The sequence below is a fragment of the Thermothelomyces thermophilus genome, chromosome 1 (genome assembly GCF_000226095.1).
Source record: "Thermothelomyces thermophilus ATCC 42464 chromosome 1, complete sequence".
NCBI lineage: Eukaryota > Fungi > Ascomycota > Sordariomycetes > Sordariales > Chaetomiaceae > Thermothelomyces > Thermothelomyces thermophilus.
Window position 1 is genome coordinate 4115616 of NC_016472.1, and position 17650 is coordinate 4133265.

Here is a 17650-nt window from a genome sequence, read left to right on the forward strand (position 1 = left end):
CGTAATAATGCACTGTACGGCCCATCCCGTACTCTGTACGGACGTATGTACTCCGTACATGCATACCTCTCTGCGGAGTAGCCAGTGCGCGCGCGGTTAGGGGGTCTGGCCCGGCTTGCGCTAGCCCAGCCAGGACTGGCTCCAGTATGAAAGAGAGGCGGTTTGTTACTGGTACTCCGTAGTTTCTCTGTCATCGTGCGCACCTAATTCAGGAGAAACCTGGAGATAATAAGTTGAGGTGATCGCCTCATCCGTGTTTTCGACAGCGACGACGTCCGATATTTTGACTCGACACGCGGTCCTTTCCGTCTCTCCTCAATCCGAACGCGTCGTTAAGCAGTCATGCGCGCCACGAGTAGACTCCTCCATTCATGCCGGATTACCTTGTTCACCCGTCCCACTTGTGGGCTCTGCACTCGAGCAAGATCGGTTCTATCCGATGTGTGGGATCGACGGCCTTTTGATTTCCAAGAGATTGACATTGTCAAACCGGAATCCAAAAATTGGCGGGATCTATATGATTTTGACGTTCCAGTAGTAAGTCTTTGCTGACCCGACGCCGCCTGTCTCTGGGCGACTCCTCTCTATCTTCCGTCTCCTCTTCGGCGTGCTCAACGAGCGGTGAACCTAGATACACATCAGCAAAGCCAGCTCACCCGAGGAAGACCCAAGGCTGGCCTCGAAAGCTGTCAAGTTGATGCACCGCTTCACGGCCGAGGAAGTCATGGCCAAGATGGACTCCGTCGAGAAATCATGATGCCCTAATGGCGGCTATCGTATTCTCGCTGGTCGGCCGTCGTCGGCCGGCAGTATTAGTATTAAAATCCCTCGGGGCCTTCTTAAGATGTCGCGTTGCATCACGGTGATTGGCAATTGCTCCCTCGGGCTAAACAGAGACAAGCCATATCTGCGCGGCCACAGCCACTGCCCGCCCAACCATTCGTACGAGAATAGCTCAGGCCCCTAATATGAACCGCCCTTCTCTTCCTCTGCTTGGCCCCGAGCGATGGTAAGACGTTCCACCATTGCTTCACCCAGGGTCGAGTAATCAGTCGCCACGCTGATCATGTGAAACCCCATGTCCGCATACTGCTTCGCTTGAGCACCCGAAATGCAATAGATGCCGCACTTCTTGCCAGCTGCCACGGCTGCCTTCAAGACCCTCGCGATGGCGTCGTGCAGTTCGGGGTCCATCTTACCGCCGAGGATAGGATGACCAATATTGTTTCCAAGGTCGTACGGTCCGATAAACACCACATCTACTAAAGGCGCTATTTCTTCGACCAAGTCCAGCGCTTCCCGGGTCTCGATCTGCACCATTGTCAAAAGGTTGTCGTTTGCTTGCTGCAGATATTCGGTTAGGGTCAATCCTGCTTCAAAATTCTGCAGCACGAAGGGGGAGCCGAATCCTCGCTGCCCCTCCGGTGGAAACTTGGCCGCCGCTACGACACTCTTGACCTCCTCGACGGTCCGGATGAGTGGGACCAAGATCTATTGGATCGGTCAGTCAAACCCGAGGTCACAGCGTAAGTAAATGAGGGAAAGCCGGGTTGTCGTACACCATGTGCTCCTGTATCCAAGGCCCCTGCGGCAGTATCAGCACCCTTTCACGATGGACATGGCACCAGTTCCGGGCACTCACGCTTCACCATCCACGATTCGGTGCCCGGCAGGCGAACGATTGGTGATACATCCAGGGCTGCGATGGCTGGAACCGCCTCGTGCATCGCGGCATCTGCGAACATATGTCACTATAGGGCTCGCTTACAAAGAAGGCGGGGGATACGTAGCAGTGGCTCGAAAGGTCCGCGTCTGGTGGTCTACATACCATCGATGTTGCCATGTTCGCAGTCCACCATGACCCAGTCAGCGCCTGATCTTGCCAAGATCCTGGAGATGTTGGCACCAGGCAGCATCTGCCAGAAACCCATGGCCGGACGCCGGTCCTCGGTGAAGACCCGCTTTAGCCGGTTGGATCGCAACATCTTCAGGCCTGGTTCCATGGTGGTAGACATTGCACGGCGCTGCTGGCCAAGATTCGATCGGGACTGTTCCAGCGACAACCGGCAATTTAGAGGGACCAATCGGTTGCGGGGTGTGCTGCTCAACAGACGAATCGGTATGCGAATCATCGGGGGAATCATGGAGGGAAGGGTTCAGTCAGACGAACTTTGTCAGCGTGGTTCTGGTGTTCCCAGCGTCTTCCGCGGTGCAACCTAGGTAGATAGCACAGTATTCCACCTCCGGATGCTCGGCGGGAACAGCCGGGGTAGCTCTGACTTATGCCCCGCAGCCAGCAAGTCCGGCTCACTGATATGTAATTGGGTGGATGTAGGCACCTTCCAAGTTTGTATGTGCATTCACACATAGAGTACTAATTGTACATACCGAGGTACATAACATACATTCGTATGGCAACCGATATCGAAGGTCTTTCCTCATGTAAGATCCTTCCAAGTACCTCGTTCGCCATGCTGACTCTCTGAAACACGCGCCCGTTGGCGGCTAAAGTGCTTCGGACTGGCTGCTCATAGGAAGTCCTCGACACGTATCTACTTCTAGCGCATCGAGGTTGTGGGCTGAGCTCGACCTTCTATCCGATTCTGGCCGTCTCTTTCCTAGATATCTGACTACGTTAGACAATGCCTAGTGACCAGCCAAAAGCGTGTGATCAAGTCTCGCTGACAGAAGTCGAGTTCCCTCACTAAGTTGCCAACTCGCGCATGAGAATTGGTTCACTATGCACTCCCCTCAGTGTTGGCAGGTGGTCTGGAGCTTTTGGAGGCTAATCGGATCTTTTTTCTGCAAGGTCTGCGCTATGCTCTTCCCAGTGTAAAAATACGTAGTCTCTGATTTTGGTTCCAGCTCTCCCTCCGTACGCGCATTGACCGAACAGCGCCGCCCTAACGCCTCCTCGACATGATGTGGAAGATTGTCGATTAGCTGCGTAACCTGCCAGAAACTCGACGGATTTCATCTGTCGAGGCTTCCTTAGTGTGTAGAAGTAGTTTTTGAGTTTGACAATGAACCCGGGATGGGGGTGGTGTACTGTAAGGGGTAGCCCCGACATTGGCATAAGTAAACATTCAATTAACTACGGATTACTCTGTACCAAGCCAAGGTACGGAGTAATCCGTAAGGAATATCCCGTAGCTCTGTGCTGCTCAACACTCGTCGGTAACGCGATACAGCAGCCCCACACCCACGATAAGCCGATAAGGCCAGGGTGCATGCATCCATCTGTGAAGCTTCACGCCCATGAATTGAAGCTCGGATTCGACGTCGTCAACGATTTGGAAGCCCCCAACGCTCGCTTTCGAACCCGCCACCGAAGTTTGATCGGGCTTGCCGTAGCGGGGAAAACCAGTTTGCCCCGACACAGAGACAAACGGTTCTTCCACTCGTTTGCCTTTTTCTGCCGTCGAGCCGCGGCCTCGGCTCCTGCTCCAGACTGTCTGACCGCGTGGTGGAATCTGGTTTTCGTCGCCATGTCGCTTAACAGCTACACCGAGAGTAAGTATACGGATAAAGAGTCCCGGGCCCGCGCATTAGCTGAGACTGCTGATACTGACCAATATACCGCTTCTGCCCGACAGAAAAGGTGTGCATCATCACCACCGACGGGCGCAACCTCGTCGGCACCCTCGCAGCGCACGACCACACCACCAACCTGGTACGAATGCGCCCAACCCTCTCCCACCACTACCACAATCACCATCACCCCGCACACCTAGGTTCCCCCGCGCAACATTGTCACGAGAGCGGAAAAGAATAACCTTGGGTCCCCGAATGCAGGTGCTGAAGAACACGGTCGAGCGCGTGATCCGCAGTCCCGAGGACGGCGAGCCGTCGGTCGAGGTTCCTCTGGGTCTGTACATTGTCCGGGGCGAGAATGTCTGCGTGGTCGGCCTCGTAGACGAGGCGCTGGATGCGAGTATCAACTGGGCTGAGGTCAAGGGCGCGGCCATTGGGACGACGAAGCACTAGACCGGCGGGGGGGGGGGGGGGGGGGTCACAAGAGGGGCGGGCGAAAGAAGGCGGAGGTGAGGAGGAAAAAGCGGCTGGTTGGGCGTGGTGTCCAGATAGGCCCAAAGTCCGGCTCGAGCGCCAGACGGAAGGCAGATGGTAGGCCGGAGGGACAGGAGGGGCGGCAGTGTTACGGTGTGGGCACCATGGAGAGCCGTGAGTTTTCACAATTGGCGTTTTGGGGTTTCGCGTGGGTGCCTTCGAGCGGTATGCTTTCCCGCACGGCCTGACTTGTATTATTTTGGCAAGAAGAACGAGTTGGTTTGCTAACATCTCAGAAAGAGGACGGCCCCGGTTCTCTACACTGGCTTGAGATACCCAGATTGAATAAACAACCATACCTATGCTACCGATCGATTGGCCGGCCTGGCTACAAAGTAATGACTCTCTACGCAAAAACCTTATCAAGGAGGATCCCCGCAAATGTGTCCTGTCCGGGCGACTCGAGCATCCTGTTGATCCTGTTCCCCTTGCGCACGCTCAGCCAGCCCATGGTGTCGCCGGGGACCTCGTCCAGGGTCATGGCATCCATAGGATCCTCCGGGTGCGTTTGCACGGCGCCGTTCTTCTCGGCGGGCTTGGCCCGTTTTCGCCTGTCGATGACGTGCATGCCCCTGGTCCACTGTCCGCACGTCTCAATGCGGATGTCCTCGGGCTTGGGCACCGTCTTCCACGCGGGGTGGTCGTGGGTCAGCATGTACCAGATGCACAGGGGGTCGTGCAGTGACAAGCCCGCGTCGTGGCCGTCGCCGAGAATCGAGTCGATCTTGTTGAAGGTGCCGTTCATGAAGGTGTCGGTCCACTGAGCCAGAGGGCTGCCGGCTTCCTTGAGAGGCTGGATCTTGTCATTAAAGACATGTTTCCTGAGCTCGTGCGGGGTGGTGATGTCGAGCGGGAAGAGGGTCAGCTTCAGTTGCTTGGACAGCTTGGCCGGGTACGGGGGCAAGACGGATTTCCCGTGAATGGTGGGCGGGATGGTCGCTGAGGGGACGAGCGAGGTCAGGGCGAAGACGCGGGCAGCGGCGACTGCGTCGGCGAGGCAGTTGAACTCGGCGCACGGGCTGACGTTGCCCTCGACACCCACGGCGCCTCCCATCACCACGAGCTCCTTGACCCGCAGGAACGTCTCGGGGTCTTCCGCTGCCGCCAGGGCAACGTTGGTAAGGGGGCCGATAGCCACAATGGAGATGGTATTCTCCGGCTCCTCCCTGAGGATCCGTAGTATCTCCTTGTGAGCGGGCCTCTTGCTCGGGGTGAAGAACCTCGAGTATGAGGGCGGCTCGGCATTGGCGTTGGAGTCACTGGGCGCGTCCTCGAACAGGGTCTTCCAGGTGTCGGCGGGCGACAGGTAAGGGTGCTGTGATCATTAGAAGGTGCGCAAAGAGAAGGCATTGGCGGTCATGATGATGGTGGACCTACCGCCTCATGCACGCCGTGCAGGCCATCAGCACCATCTTGTTTCATTGTCAGTTTCCTGTGGCGACCAGCAATTAACGAGGGCATCCTTACGGAAGTGGTCGGCTACAAGCTGCTCATCTTCGAGGGCATGCTCAGCGCCGACGGCGACGATGGGCTTGTAGGCGTTTAATGCGCCGTAGATGGGCTTGCCTGTCGACTCGCGCCAGGCCATCTCCTTCTCGAGCACGTGGAACAAGGCCACGACGTTACGGAGGCAGCTGCGGCACCTGTGTTAGACGAAGATGCTACATGGTGTATTTGTACAGGGGATCAGAAAGTCCGCGTCGCACCTCTGCAACGGCACGTTGCCATACGTGACCGAGATCATTGCAACCTCGAGATCCTCCGGAGAGGCGCTGAGGGCCAGCAGCAGGGCCAAGACATCGTCGACACCTACGTATGTTATTAGTGGCGGATCGGCAAGACGACAACAACTCAGTAAACTCGGGACAAACCTGGATCAGTATCGATAATGATGCGGTTCTTAGGCGCCATGGTGAAGACTTATGGGAGTGCGGGGCTGAGAGGGGTAGTTTACAGAGCACAAGGCAGTTGTTTCAAGCGTGGTTAAGACAACGGAATCTAGGGGGATACGCCTTGTTTTGCTCTGTTTCGCTCTCTCAAAAATCGAATCATGAGACAACAAACAACTGCTGTCCCAGTTCTTTAGTAGACGACGACTGCCTCCAAACCTTGGTGGTTCTTCCGGAGTTTTGGCACTGCTAGAAATGTGTCAACCAATGTGGAATCAAAGTCACAAGTTGAAACAGAACAACAACCAATCCTGTGCGCAGTTAGCGACCTGAGTCCCACATCCCACCTTCCTCATCAGGACTTCCTCTGGGGATTCGCCGTCTTCCGACGGCTTTGAGAAACCCACACCGGGAGGTACTTACGGGCAGCGGCTCTCAATGCCGTCGATAACCCGGCCTTGGAGGGGGATGGGGTTCGATTGCCATCAATCCGTCGCTACGGTCTCTGGTCATTTTCAACTTCCATATCTGGATCGTGCTGCTCGGTCTTCACGATGATAAGCATCTGAAAGGGTGTATTGACCCGTTAAAGTTATAACACAACTAATCTTCAAATGCGTGATTTCAAAGGTCTTCCAGGCGGTATGGGAAGCTGCGCATTCCTGCCCCGTGCTGCGGACTGGACTGCCTTGGTACTCATTTGCATTAGTCTTTTCTTTCTTCTTTAGAGCCAGGCATAGGTTCCCAACTTATCCCTCTCCCATCTGCCGCCATCTGCCGCATCACGGCTGCATCACATTCTGAGATACACACAGTAACGCGATAAGTAACACCAAATCACGTGAACTCATGCCGCCAAGTCTCGCTTAACTTAACGTGCCTCCAACCCCCTGTCACGGCAACTTTTCCGTGAGATGAGCTGGTGCTAGCGAATGGGGAACGCCAAGAGAGGAACCGAACTTCTGAACACCTTTCACCTCCAAGGTGCAAGCATTGGCTCCGAATCGTTCGCGATTCTCAAGGAACTTTCGCATCAACACCTTCACACTTTTCTTCATCCCCCTCCCGGCCATTACCTCCCCTCGGCTGTGGCAGCGCACAGAACCGTGCTTTGCACCATTCACCGACAGGCAGAAAGGGCCATTTCGATTTCGTCACTCTGCCGCCATTCGAAGCTCGGATCCTCCCCCCTGGGCGTTGTGCCACCAGCTTGTTCAATCGAGGAGGATCCTGATCTGCCATCTTCCCTTTCATCACCCCGCAACCCGAGCTTTCGCTCGCACCCCGATCTTTTCCGTTGATTTACCACGTCTCACTGTCGTCGTCGGCAGCCGCGTCGCGCACTCTTCCCGCGGAGACCGGTCGCGCATCGTACTCTCACAGTCCCTACCGCCTTCTCCCACCCTTCCAATTGGCCATGGGCGCCTCACTGTCTACCCTGGTCGGATGGACCGTGGTCATCGGATGCGTTTACATCGTCGCATTCGGGATTCCTGGACAGAAGAAGGGCCGCGATACCGTCCGCGGCGCCTCACAGCGCCATCGGCTAGAAGAGAAACAAAGCCACGCCCGCAAGGAGCCAAAGGAGAAGGCCAAGCGCCAAAGAGGAGAGGCTCACAGCAAGGATGCCGAGGATACGAACAAGCCATCACAGCCGAAGGCACGCACACCCAAGCCATCGGCCACCCCGCAGCCGGTCAATGACAGCTCTGACGATGGCCTCGATAACCGCGAGTTTGCCCGTCAGCTGGCCAGCATCAAGCAGGGAACCTCCCTCAATGCGCCCAAGAAGAACGACGAGAAGCGGCAGAAGTCGGTAAAGCAGTCGCGCGCCCAGATTATCGATGATAAGGCCGATCAAATCAAGGACTCGGCCCCTTCGTCCACCGCTGGTGTGGATGCTGACGACGACGAGTCCTCGACCCCTTCGCCGGAGATCAAGGCCCTCGACGCTAGCGGTGTTAGCGACATGCTGGAGCCCAAGGCTGCCGGCCCCTCCGTTCTCCGCCTTACCGACACGGACAAGGTAAAGCCCAAGAAAGAGAAGAAATCCAAGGAGCCCCAGAAGACAGAGACAAAGAAGCAGCGTCAGAACCGCCAGAAGGCCGAAGCCGCGAAGGCTCTCCGCGAGGAGGCGGAGAAGCAAAGGAAGGCCGATATGGAGGCCCAAAGACGGCAGGCTCGCATCGCCGAGGGCCGGCCGGCCAAGGACGGATCTACCTTCATGGCACAGGCCCAGCAGTCTGCCTGGACCAACAACGGCGTCAACGGCAGTCCCAGCAGCAATGCCACCAACGGGGGTTTCCTTCCCGTGCAGCCGCTGGACACTTTCGACACCGGTAGCTACACCGACGTTTCCGTCCCCAAGAACAAGTCCCCCGCCAAGACCGAGCCCGCCAAGAGCAACCCGGCCGACAGCTGGATCTCTACTCTGCCGTCGGAGGAGGAGCAAATGGAGATGCTCCGTGATGAGGAGGCTTGGAACACGGTTTCGACCAAGAAGACGAACAAGAAGAAGAAGGAAGCTGCCACCGAAAACCTAGTCGACTCGGAACCGACCGTCGTTCAGAAGCAGCCCGCTGCTAAGCCTGCGTCTACGAGCAACGGCGCCAGCGCCCCCCCCAAGAAACCCACCAAGGTGATTTCTCAGCCGTCGGCCTTTGCCGCTCTGAGCACGAACGAGCCCGAGGTCGAGGAGGAGAACGAGTGGGACGTCTAAACGCGGCAGATCTTCAAAACCGGCAGCGGCTTCCGCCGCAGCTGTGGCCGCAGGGCTCACCACCGCCCTCGCTATGTCCCTTGCACGCATCTGTTTCGCTGCTCGCCCGGGCAGGCCCATCAACCTCCTTCCTGATCACCTGTTGCAATCTTGGCTTTCTTTGATGGGCAAGGCACGGAGTTTGTGTATGTACATTACCGACCGGAAAATGCCTCGGGAGTTGAGCCTTTGATTATTTCTGTTCATATGTTTTTTTTCTCCTTTTTCCACTTGTATGTGTTGTACCGGCCTCTCTCCGCCTTTGCCATCGATTGACCTCAATTTCCCCTGGTGACAATTGGCTGCTGGAAGCAAAAGAGAAGGATTGCATGGGAGGTGGGGCGCAGCGCGGTCCGATTAAGCTGGAAGGGAAGTCAGAAGTCAGAAATTGCCACGTTTTGAGGGTTTATCAGCGAAGGAAGGAGGAAAAAATAAGGGGACTGGTCTGAACAGGACATGATCTCAGTTAGGGCAAAGATTTGATTGTTTGGCCAGGGTCCAAATCTATGTATACCAAATATGTAGGAGCTTGTCAGTTGCTAACAAGCATAGAACAACATCTGATCAATCCACCCACCTCCGACCCGCTCTGTTGGGGGTGGACGCCCGGCACAGAAGCTGTACGGAGCAGACTATTCCTGCTTACCACCTGGAGCACCAGCACTACGCATACCTGATGCATTCCTCGGCCCAAGAGGCAAAACGCCGGCAAGCAGATTGGGTTTCAGAAACGCTCAAAGCGGGAAGCGACGTTCGCCGGGGGAGGGGGTGGGGGTGTTGCTAGCTCGTAGGCACTGAGATATGCACCTTATTTGGGTATACAACTGTACAGTATTGTGCTAGGTCGACATTTGGAGGCAACGCAGTGTTCCGGATCATTTTCTGCTCGCCGCCGTCCTCTAGCGGAATGGCTTGCCATCATGTCAAAAAAATGGGCATTCCTGGCTTAGTAGTACCCTGGTGGTTGCTACGGCAGAACGAACACCCTAGACTATAATGGATGGCATAGACAGTGGACGAGACGGGAAGGTTGGTTGCAGTGATGAGCCAGTGCAAAACTGCTGTTTCACATCTTCTCAAAACAACCACGATCTTCAAACTAAAAGTGCGATCATCTCTATCAAGCAATTCGAATCCACTTGTATGTATGTATGGATGGATGGATGGATGGATGCCCATGCGGGGAAAAAGTGCACGAGAGGCATGTCTGGTATATATCATCGAGGACAAATCCGAGCTGTCGAAGGGACTCGAGCGTGTCGGCCGCATGCATTTGCTGGGTTCCTGCATGCGATAATCTGTCGAGGTTTTGGGTCGACCTATTTAGAACTGCAGCAAGCCGTGAGCTGTACTACCTGTAGGGCACTCTTTACAGTACGGAACATGCATGCATGCGTTACTAGAATGTGGAGGAAGGTGTTGCCGGATTTCTGATACTACCAATCACTACTCACTACTCCGTACTCCGTACCTGTCCTACACTAGGTGGTAATGTAGATCCGTCGGGGTGCAAACCTATAAAGTACCTGACTTCGTAGGCGAACAATACTATATAGCACGGCTCCTTTATTGCCCAGGCAGTCGACGCAGTGAAGTACCTCGCAGTAGGGAATAACTACCTGTCGTGTAATATTGACTGCAGACCACTGCAGCGTATGCGGCACGGAAGAAGGGGCTTCCCCCGCGCTTCCTCGCTGCACTCTACACACGTTGCAACCGGGATGCTGGGCCTGCGGTCGCATTCGCAAGGTTTGGCGAGGTGACCTTTCCATTACAGAGCGCTCGGCTGTGGGACTTTTGTATGACCTGGAGTGTGCACTCCTTGGCGTGATCCAGTCCAGCAGATATGATCTATACATGACTGTATACGGGATCATAGATGTAAACCGTATTTGACCTTTGGCCTGTTTTGCGTCGCCTGCCCTTCTCGACCTAGTGTAACTCTTGCGCGCGACTTTACTAGTAATCGTTCAAGAAGCGCGGTGGCTTTTGCGCCGAGCACTTTTCGCCTTGCAGATGGTCCTTTCTCAAAAACCTTGGGGCAGCGGTCCCACGAGTGGGCCTTCGCCGCCTGCCCGATTAGGCGGGAAACGCGGCACCCCTGCGTTGGCGCCAATTCTCCCACGCTGATGGCGTCTGAGCCCACCACGGGGGCCTTAGCTGTTTTACACTAGCGCTGCAGGGTGGGCGGGCCCTGAGGAGGGGGATCTCCCCTTGTTCTGCTCATCCCGCCCCTGGATTCTGGAGATTAGCAGAGTGAGGCGTCGTCTCGTGTCTCGCACTTTGTTAATCTCCCACCCCACAGGTTCCTCGATGCCAGGAACAGGACTCCCAATTGACCGACTTTGTTCGATTGGCACCACCTTTTCGCGCTGCAGACCCATTTTGAGCCGTTCCTTCCCTTTTTGCGCTCTTTCACACTCCTACGGGCACACAACACACTTTCCTTAACACTTTCGATATTTCCGTTTCGGCTTACAGAAACTTTGGTCTCGGTTTCGTGTCCTTCGTTACTTTCCTTGAATACGAGTGGATGACAGGACTGTTTCAGTTGTCCCGTTGTTTCTCTTCCACGTTCCTTCCGGTTTCCAACCCGTGCTCCCCCCCAACAAGCCACGCACGTCAGCAACACTGCGTCTTGTTGGGCGCATCCGTGCTTTGCTGAGGGGTTGGGGCATTTTACACTAGGATAGAGTTCTGGTAACCTCCTAACAGCCGAGTCGGTACCGAGCATCAGCCCTTCTTTCCCCGCTTCGACGGAGGATCCAAATCCGCCCATTGCTTCCCAGTTGGTGTTCCCGGCCTTGAAACGAACAACGGCAGAGTTCTACCCTATACCGAGCATATGATACCGACATCTGCCTCCCAGCTCGCGCGCCTGCTATGATATGACCGTCGCCGCGGTACTGCGGACTCTTGACGGCCCACCCACTTTCGTTTGCGCTGCCCCAGGCTCGGTTCGCTGAAAGGGAGAAATCGGCATAGCGAGACTCAATTCATGCGGTGGACAGCAGTAACGGCTTTCGAACCGTACCAATCTCTGAACGGGGGGGTTGACGGCCACAAGAACCGGCCATGTCGTTCACCGCCGCCATCCAGTCCGCCCTCTTCTACTTCCTAGCCTGCACGCCATGCAATCAACTCCACACCGAACATGAACTACGACAACGCCAGAAGAAGGAGAAGCAGATGAGGGAGCGCATCGTGCTGGACCAGCCACACCTGTACCGGCAACCGGATCCTTTCCACACGAACCCGTATTGGGACGAGGAGATTCGCATGGGACCGAGCTTGCCGAAGAAGAGGAAAGGGAGTGATGGGATCGGCAAGAGCCTTAGTCAGCGGCGACTAACAGCGGCAAGTCGGGATGGCCGGCCAAGTATCGGTACCGGGAGTAGTGTGGTGGTTAGTCTGTCCGAGATGGGTTCGGTTGCCAGCCCGAGACCGTCTACCAGCCCGGCCAATGCTCCCGGTATCGGAAGCACCCAGACGGTGGTGCCGGAAGAGTATCCCGCAAGTCCGACCCTGAGCAAGACGGTATCGATCTCAACAAGCGCCGACTGGAATTTCAAACGGTATCAACGGGAGGACGAGGAGCTATGGGGACACGAGTCTACGTGGTCGGGACACAGACTGATGGACGCCATCAAGCAGGCCGGCTCTTCGGCCGGCCGCTACATGGAGTCCAAGTTGGGCTTCGAGAAGCAGGTAACAGACGAAGACCGGTACAACTTCTACACCGCTCCCCGAAACCCGCCTGTCAATGATTACCACCCACCCGTGGTCAGCAGCAGGCCCGCACACAAGGACGCTCTCCGCTGGATGCTCCAGCCACCACCGCCGGCCAAGGTCATGGAGGGCAAAGTGCCCGTCACGAGAAGCGCGAGTATGGCGAGCGCAGCATCATGTAGGAGGACGGTATCCGTTCGGGAGGGAGGCTCGCTAGGACGGTTGGTAGGCGAGAAGGCCGTCGAGGCTAAAATACGAAGGGGCGAGACCCCGTTGGACGACGAGCCGCGCCCAAGCCCGTCTCTCAGGAAGTCACGATCCCGGGTCTCGACAGCTACGAGGACAAGAAGCCGGCGCACGGCAAGAACGTGCGGTTCTTCTACAGACTCGGAGAATGACGAATCGGAGGACGAATCTGAGAGGCGAAGTCGCAGGAAGCGACGTGTTTCCCATCGGCCGCCTGACTTGGATTCGGAAAGCGAAGATGAGGGAGTGTGTGTATCCAAGAGCCCCGAGTCGCTCAGCAACACTTCGTTATCGAGCCACGCCGCCCCGAAGCCGAGGCTGCCCACCATTCTAAGTTCGGGGAAAGACAACAAAGCCGCCTCGGAAGCCGGTAACAACGGATCATCACAAGCTTTAAGCGAAACTACCAATCCGGCTTCGAAGCCAGATATGGTGAAGCCAAACAGTCAACCAGAACTATCTTCAAAAGACCTCAACATGGGCAATGCCCTGGATGAAGTCTCCCGTTAGGGTCGTCACTCGTGTTTTCCTTTCCTGTTTCCGTATTTACTTCTCTGTCGCAGCATGGGTCTAGCGTAGCATGTTGGTGTCGGGTTGCATCATTCGGGTTGGGCTGGTCTCTGGGTCATGCAAGGCGTTCGGACCGGCAGCATACACAAAACGGGGGGCTGTTTTTCTTTATTGGTTTTCCTTCCTTGGAATCAGAGTATCAAGGATGATATCTCTGTTTCTTCTTAGTAAGTTACCTCGTTCCCTCGAGGCTACTCATGAGCTGGCAAATCTCATTGTACAACCCGGGAGGCATCGTGCGTTGGCGCACGCAGTAATCATCAATATAAAACAAGTATGTCGTGTCAGTTGTCTTTGGCTGCTCTTGGGTACCAGAGTGAAGCTGCAGTGGGGCGGGCCCGTATTGCAACACCTTCAAAGAACTCACCAAAGGGGAAAAAAAGGTTAGATCCTCGGCATAGCTCCGTACCATCAACGCAATTTGTTGACCTAGAGATGTAACCCGCCCTCCCCGTCGTCATCCTCATCATCTCCCAGGCCTCTCATCTGCTCCTCCACCCGCCTCCTCAGCTCCTCGTCCGTAAGCGAGCCGCCCTGCCGCGCCTGTGCTTGTCTCGCAGGATCAGAATCCATTCGCACAACGCCATCCCGAATCACCCCAGTCTGAAACGTCCCGTCCATCCAAGCTGGATGTCTCGGCTCCCCATTGGCCGTCGTTGTTGTCGATGGTGCTGCTGCTGCTGCTGCTGTTGTTGTTGTTGTTGTTGTTGTGGCAGCGGTGCCATTCACGCCGGCGCCGTTCACCAGCGGGCTCCCATCCCCTTCTTCCGTGTCCGTCTCCCCTTCTGCTTTCGGCAAGTCAATGTCGTCCTCCACCCCTCCTCCTCCTCCGCTCTGAAACTCGTCCCAGTTCAGCCCCCGGCTCTCGACCTCCGCCCTGACCAGCCGGATGCGCTCCTGCATGCGCTCGATGACGACCTCGTTCTCGCGGATCGCGTCGACGCAGTCCTGGTCCGGCACGCCCCGCGTCCCCACCGCGGGCGTCCCGGGATCGTCCGTCGTGGCCATGGGCGCGATGCCCTCGGCGAAGGGCCGCAGCTGCTCGTTAGAGTAATCCAGGTGGGCGATGCTGTTGCGGAGCTCGTGGACCTTGAGGTGCAGCGAGGAGAGGGGGAGGTCTTTGAGGGCGGCGGCGAAGCGCTCGGGGGTGATGGGTACGGATTCGGCTGACATGTTTTTTTTTGGTTGCTTCTCTTTTTTCTTTTCTCTTTCTTTTTTTTCTGCTTCTGCTGCTGGCGGTCTTGTCGCCCGGGGACGTTACTAGGTGTTGGCTGCTGGGCTTGCTAGCTTTGTGATTTTGAGATGTTGCGGCTGTTTCGATGGCGATTTTGCGCTCTTGCGGGACGAGAAAGAAGTTGTCGGATGCAAAGGTTATGGTGTCAATCAATTTGTTCTGATGTTATACTCCGGGTTGAAATGCCCTGAAAGCGTAAGCGCGAGAAGCAACCTCTATCGACGCAAGCTCGAGAGCTGCCTGCAGCAATTACTCTGTACGGACCGTACAGTAGTATGTATGTACATACCTATGGAGTCAGTAGTAGTTCAGAGCTCCCCGCAACGCGCAGCACGTCGGCAGGCATAGGTGGGGGTCTTCGCGCTGCCCCGCTGTGGAACTAGCCAATTCTCTTTCAGCCAGTCACGCCGCGTGCCGGCCCCGGCTGGCTGCCCGGTCGATCAATTCACGGACGTGCCAGACTATCTGCCAAATTTCTTCGGCATCGGTCCGCTGACAAGCCGCCTTCCTTCGACACCGGTTCCCGGCCGCTCGACGGCAACCTCTTCGGATTTCGAGAACACACCAGTGGATGGACGCCTAAGAGAAAAAGGGCGCAGGCTCCGGCGCCAGAGTTTCGCGACAATGAGCAGCTGCAGCCTGGGCGTCAATGCCTTCCGACCCAGGATTCAGGCAGCCGCGCACCACTTGACGGCAAGGCCGTGCTCCCGGTTCCTACCCGCTGCCTCATTTCCAAGCCGCTGCTTTTCGCACTGTCCCGTTTCCAGCCAGAAACATCAACGACCGCCACCGCGAGGAGGGCATGACCAAATTGCGGCTGCAGGGCTCGTCCTGGCGAGCATCACCCGCTCGGTGCTGCCCCAACGACTAGGCATCCTCCGCCGGACCATATTCGGCGGTAACAAGGTCATCACCCGATATGTCGACCTGCCGCCAGATTACAAGGACAAGGAAGGTTTGCCGTTTGCCAAGCGCGACTTGTCCGACGAGGAAGTGTATGCCATATTCGGGCGGCTTCTGAGCACCGTCGCCGCCAACAAGCTCCTGAGGATCCTCCATGGCCGGCGCGTCGCCGGGACACTGGACGACCCGACGGTGCGGGTTAATACGAAGGTGTTTCCCATCGAACAACAGAAGAAAGCCCTCGCCTACCTGCGGAGGTACGTACCCGTCGACGAGGTCGCCAACGCGGCCCTCCGGGCCGAGGACGAACTGGCAGCTCTGGAAGGCGGCAGTGCTCCGGAGAAGGAGAAAGAAACGGCTGATGAGCCGGGTTCTGCGAGCAAGCTGCCGCTCTACAAGAAGACGGAGGAGCCCAAAAAGAAGGAGAACGTTTACGGGAGGGGAGCGCTCGACGAGATCAGCGCGTACCTGAAGGCAAAGCGTGAGGAGCAGGTCAAGCGAGAGGAGGAGGAGAGGAAGAAGCGGGAGGAGGAAGAGCTGTACGGCAGGGCGGGGCCCCTGGAGGTCGCCGGCAAGGAGCAGAAGACGCGACAGCTGAGCCCCAAGATGCAGGAGTACATGATCAGGGGCCAGTCGGACCTCAAGGAGCCGCCCAAGATGAAGATGCGGCAGCGCCTCTTGCCGTCGGCCGCCTTCGTCGTTGCCCTGGTCGGCCTCTGCCTGGCGTACGCCGAGTTCTACCGGCCGGCCAGGAGGGCCGACCGGCTCTTCCCAGACATACCGCCGGCGGCCGCCACGGTCGGCACGCTCATCCTGGCGAACCTGCTGGGTTGGGCGCTGTGGAAGATTCCGCCCATCTGGGGGTTCCTGAACCGGTACTTCATCATCGTCGCGGCCACGCCGCGGCCCGCGACAATGGTGAGCGCCATGTTCTCTCATCAGTCGTTCGTGCACCTCCTGCAGAACATGTTCATCCTGTGGTTCCTGGGAGTGCGGTACCACGACGACGTCGGGAGGGGCACGTTCCTGTCCACCTACTTTGCTTCCGGCGCTCTCGGCGCCTTGGCCACGCTGACGTGGGCGGTGGTGAGGAGCCGATTTGACATTGCGTCTTTGGGAGCGTCGGGCGCCATCTACGGAGTGGGCGCGGCCTATTTCTGGCTGCACCGGTTCGAATACATGCGCATCTTCAACCTCCCTCCACCGCCGGCGGAGGGCTTCCAGGGACTGTCCATCCTGGCCTTCGCAGCGGCGCTCAACATCGGCGCCATCTTCACGCCCGCGCGTTTCAAGATAGATATCACGTCGCACCTGGTTGGCATGGCGACCGGCATCGTCGCTGCGCACCTCGCCGAAAAGAAAAAGGAGGCCAAGCGGCGGGTCGGAGAAGCGGCGGCCACAGCAAAGACTACGGTCGCCACGAGATGAACCTTTTTTTTTTACCCTTTCCATTTTTCGCGAGTTGCGGCTTGTGCGAAACGGAGGGAACTTACAGGAGAGACGGCGCCACCCTAGCGTTGTCATTGTAACAATACCTGAAGATACCATGTATATATATGTTACCGCTGTGCGAACCCAAGAGGACGTTGCCATGTTTCTTTTTCTTCGACCCGGAGGAGGAGGAGCGGTGTTGGTTGAGGGACCGGCTTCGCTTCTCGGAGCTGCAAGTCGTCTGCGCTGTGCCGACTACCCGGTCTTGGCCCCGAAGGATGTCTACCAGAGTACGGATTACATAGTACGGAGTACAGCTCCCGCTGGAATGTGAAAGCGACCGCATTGGTCGCCCCACCGGTCCCATCCGACAGGGAACACAGAGCGGCGCGGCACGCTGACGCAAGGAGCGACACACACTCCATCAGCTGCGCAGGGATAGCCGTGGCGGCCTCCAGCATGACAAGGGGGGGGGGATTGGAAGATTGCCCAGATGTGGTCTCTGGAGAGGAGTCGCAAACAAAAAGGTCTGGATGCGAAACGATGCGACACCAAACGATGTGACACCAAACAGCACTCCGAAAGCAATCACCAAGGCCGTGCGGAAGTTTAGGTCGACTGCCCTCCCGCAAGCAGAGCAGCAGCAACGTTAGTAGATGTCTTTTTGTTTGGGGGCGGTTGCTGTACCACCATACCCGATCCAACGGTTGCGCGCCTGCCGCCCATCTGCGGAAAGTACGGATTACACGGTACCTTGTTACAGGTCTCCGAGTTCAACAACACCATAAGCCACACGTCAGACCGTTGTCCGACGTTGGTTTC

At 56.8% G+C, this 17650-nt stretch overlaps 8 protein-coding genes across 8 annotated transcripts; 5 read left to right on the forward strand and 3 right to left on the reverse strand.

Moving 5' to 3' along the window:
• Positions 1-342: 342 nt before the first annotated feature.
• On the forward strand, positions 343-757 carry MYCTH_2049466 (uncharacterized protein; the record flags this gene model as incomplete). The annotated part of the gene is made up of 2 exons (XM_003659314.1): positions 343-537; positions 632-757. The coding sequence occupies 2 exons, from the start codon at positions 343-345 to the stop codon at positions 755-757; spliced, it is 321 nt and encodes a 106-aa protein (XP_003659362.1).
• Positions 758-2258, reverse strand: MYCTH_2296287 (uncharacterized protein). The gene is made up of 4 exons (XM_003659315.1): positions 1829-2258; positions 1643-1735; positions 1560-1585; positions 758-1491 (listed from the first exon to the last, which is right to left on the reverse strand). Exons 1-4 carry the CDS (start codon positions 2001-2003, stop codon positions 964-966), a joined length of 822 nt encoding a protein of 273 aa, XP_003659363.1. The 5' UTR covers positions 2004-2258; the 3' UTR covers positions 758-963.
• Positions 2259-3239: 981 nt separating this feature from the next.
• Positions 3240-3996, forward strand: MYCTH_2296291 (uncharacterized protein). The gene is made up of 3 exons (XM_003659316.1): positions 3240-3513; positions 3597-3673; positions 3796-3996. The coding sequence occupies exons 1-3, from the start codon at positions 3489-3491 to the stop codon at positions 3985-3987; spliced, it is 294 nt and encodes a 97-aa protein (XP_003659364.1). The 5' UTR covers positions 3240-3488; the 3' UTR covers positions 3988-3996.
• An 18-nt stretch (positions 3997-4014) lies between these two features.
• On the reverse strand, positions 4015-6217 carry MYCTH_2296293 (uncharacterized protein). The gene is made up of 5 exons (XM_003659317.1): positions 5940-6217; positions 5775-5877; positions 5536-5702; positions 5446-5480; positions 4015-5383 (listed from the first exon to the last, which is right to left on the reverse strand). The coding sequence occupies exons 1-5, from the start codon at positions 5977-5979 to the stop codon at positions 4415-4417; spliced, it is 1314 nt and encodes a 437-aa protein (XP_003659365.1). The 5' UTR covers positions 5980-6217; the 3' UTR covers positions 4015-4414.
• A 775-nt stretch (positions 6218-6992) lies between these two features.
• MYCTH_110475 (uncharacterized protein) lies at positions 6993-9024 on the forward strand. Its single transcript, XM_003659318.1, has one exon. The coding sequence runs from the start codon at positions 7375-7377 to the stop codon at positions 8674-8676; it is 1302 nt and encodes a 433-aa protein (XP_003659366.1). The 5' UTR covers positions 6993-7374; the 3' UTR covers positions 8677-9024.
• A 2618-nt stretch (positions 9025-11642) lies between these two features.
• MYCTH_2296296 (uncharacterized protein) lies at positions 11643-13445 on the forward strand. Its single transcript, XM_003659319.1, has one exon. The coding sequence runs from the start codon at positions 11791-11793 to the stop codon at positions 13198-13200; it is 1410 nt and encodes a 469-aa protein (XP_003659367.1). The 5' UTR covers positions 11643-11790; the 3' UTR covers positions 13201-13445.
• MYCTH_2296297 (uncharacterized protein) lies at positions 13446-14536 on the reverse strand. The gene has a single exon (XM_003659320.1). The coding sequence runs from the start codon at positions 14431-14433 to the stop codon at positions 13690-13692; it is 744 nt and encodes a 247-aa protein (XP_003659368.1). The 5' UTR covers positions 14434-14536; the 3' UTR covers positions 13446-13689.
• Positions 14537-14933: 397 nt separating this feature from the next.
• MYCTH_2296298 (uncharacterized protein) lies at positions 14934-16856 on the forward strand. The gene has a single exon (XM_003659321.1). It carries the CDS (start codon positions 15119-15121, stop codon positions 16823-16825), a length of 1707 nt encoding a protein of 568 aa, XP_003659369.1. The 5' UTR covers positions 14934-15118; the 3' UTR covers positions 16826-16856.
• The last annotated feature ends 794 nt before the right edge of the window (positions 16857-17650 follow it).

What these genes read in the sequence shown, in the direction of transcription:
- MYCTH_2296287 (XM_003659315.1), bottom strand. Translation starts at nt 2,003, where the DNA reads ATGGAACCAGGCCTGAAGATGTTGCGATCCAACCGGCTAAAGCGGGTC. An exon ending in CGAACATGGCAACATCGATG is followed by an intron (nt 1,736 to 1,828) that starts GTATGTAGACCA and finishes ATATGTTCGCAG; the next exon opens with ATGCCGCGATGCACGAGGCG. An exon ending in CGAATCGTGGATGGTGAAGC is followed by an intron (nt 1,586 to 1,642) that starts GTGAGTGCCCGG and finishes ATACTGCCGCAG; the next exon opens with GGGCCTTGGATACAGGAGCA.
- MYCTH_2296291 (XM_003659316.1), top strand. Translation starts at nt 3,489, where the DNA reads ATGTCGCTTAACAGCTACACCGAGA. An exon ending in GCTTAACAGCTACACCGAGA is followed by an intron (nt 3,514 to 3,596) that starts GTAAGTATACGG and finishes TCTGCCCGACAG; the next exon opens with AAAAGGTGTGCATCATCACC. An exon ending in ACGACCACACCACCAACCTG is followed by an intron (nt 3,674 to 3,795) that starts GTACGAATGCGC and finishes CCCCGAATGCAG; the next exon opens with GTGCTGAAGAACACGGTCGA.
- MYCTH_2296293 (XM_003659317.1), bottom strand. Translation starts at nt 5,979, where the DNA reads ATGGCGCCTAAGAACCGCATCATTATCGATACTGATCCAG. An exon ending in GGCAACGTGCCGTTGCAGAG is followed by an intron (nt 5,703 to 5,774) that starts GTGCGACGCGGA and finishes CAGGTGCCGCAG; the next exon opens with CTGCCTCCGTAACGTCGTGG. An exon ending in TGCACGGCGTGCATGAGGCG is followed by an intron (nt 5,384 to 5,445) that starts GTAGGTCCACCA and finishes TAATGATCACAG; the next exon opens with CACCCTTACCTGTCGCCCGC.
- MYCTH_110475 (XM_003659318.1), top strand. Translation starts at nt 7,375, where the DNA reads ATGGGCGCCTCACTGTCTACCCTGGTCGGATGGACCGTGGTCATCGGA.
- MYCTH_2296296 (XM_003659319.1), top strand. Translation starts at nt 11,791, where the DNA reads ATGTCGTTCACCGCCGCCATCCAGTCCGCCCTCTTCTACTTCCTAGCC.
- MYCTH_2296297 (XM_003659320.1), bottom strand. Translation starts at nt 14,433, where the DNA reads ATGTCAGCCGAATCCGTACCCATCACCCCCGAGCGCTTCGCCGCCGCC.
- MYCTH_2296298 (XM_003659321.1), top strand. Translation starts at nt 15,119, where the DNA reads ATGAGCAGCTGCAGCCTGGGCGTCAATGCCTTCCGACCCAGGATTCAG.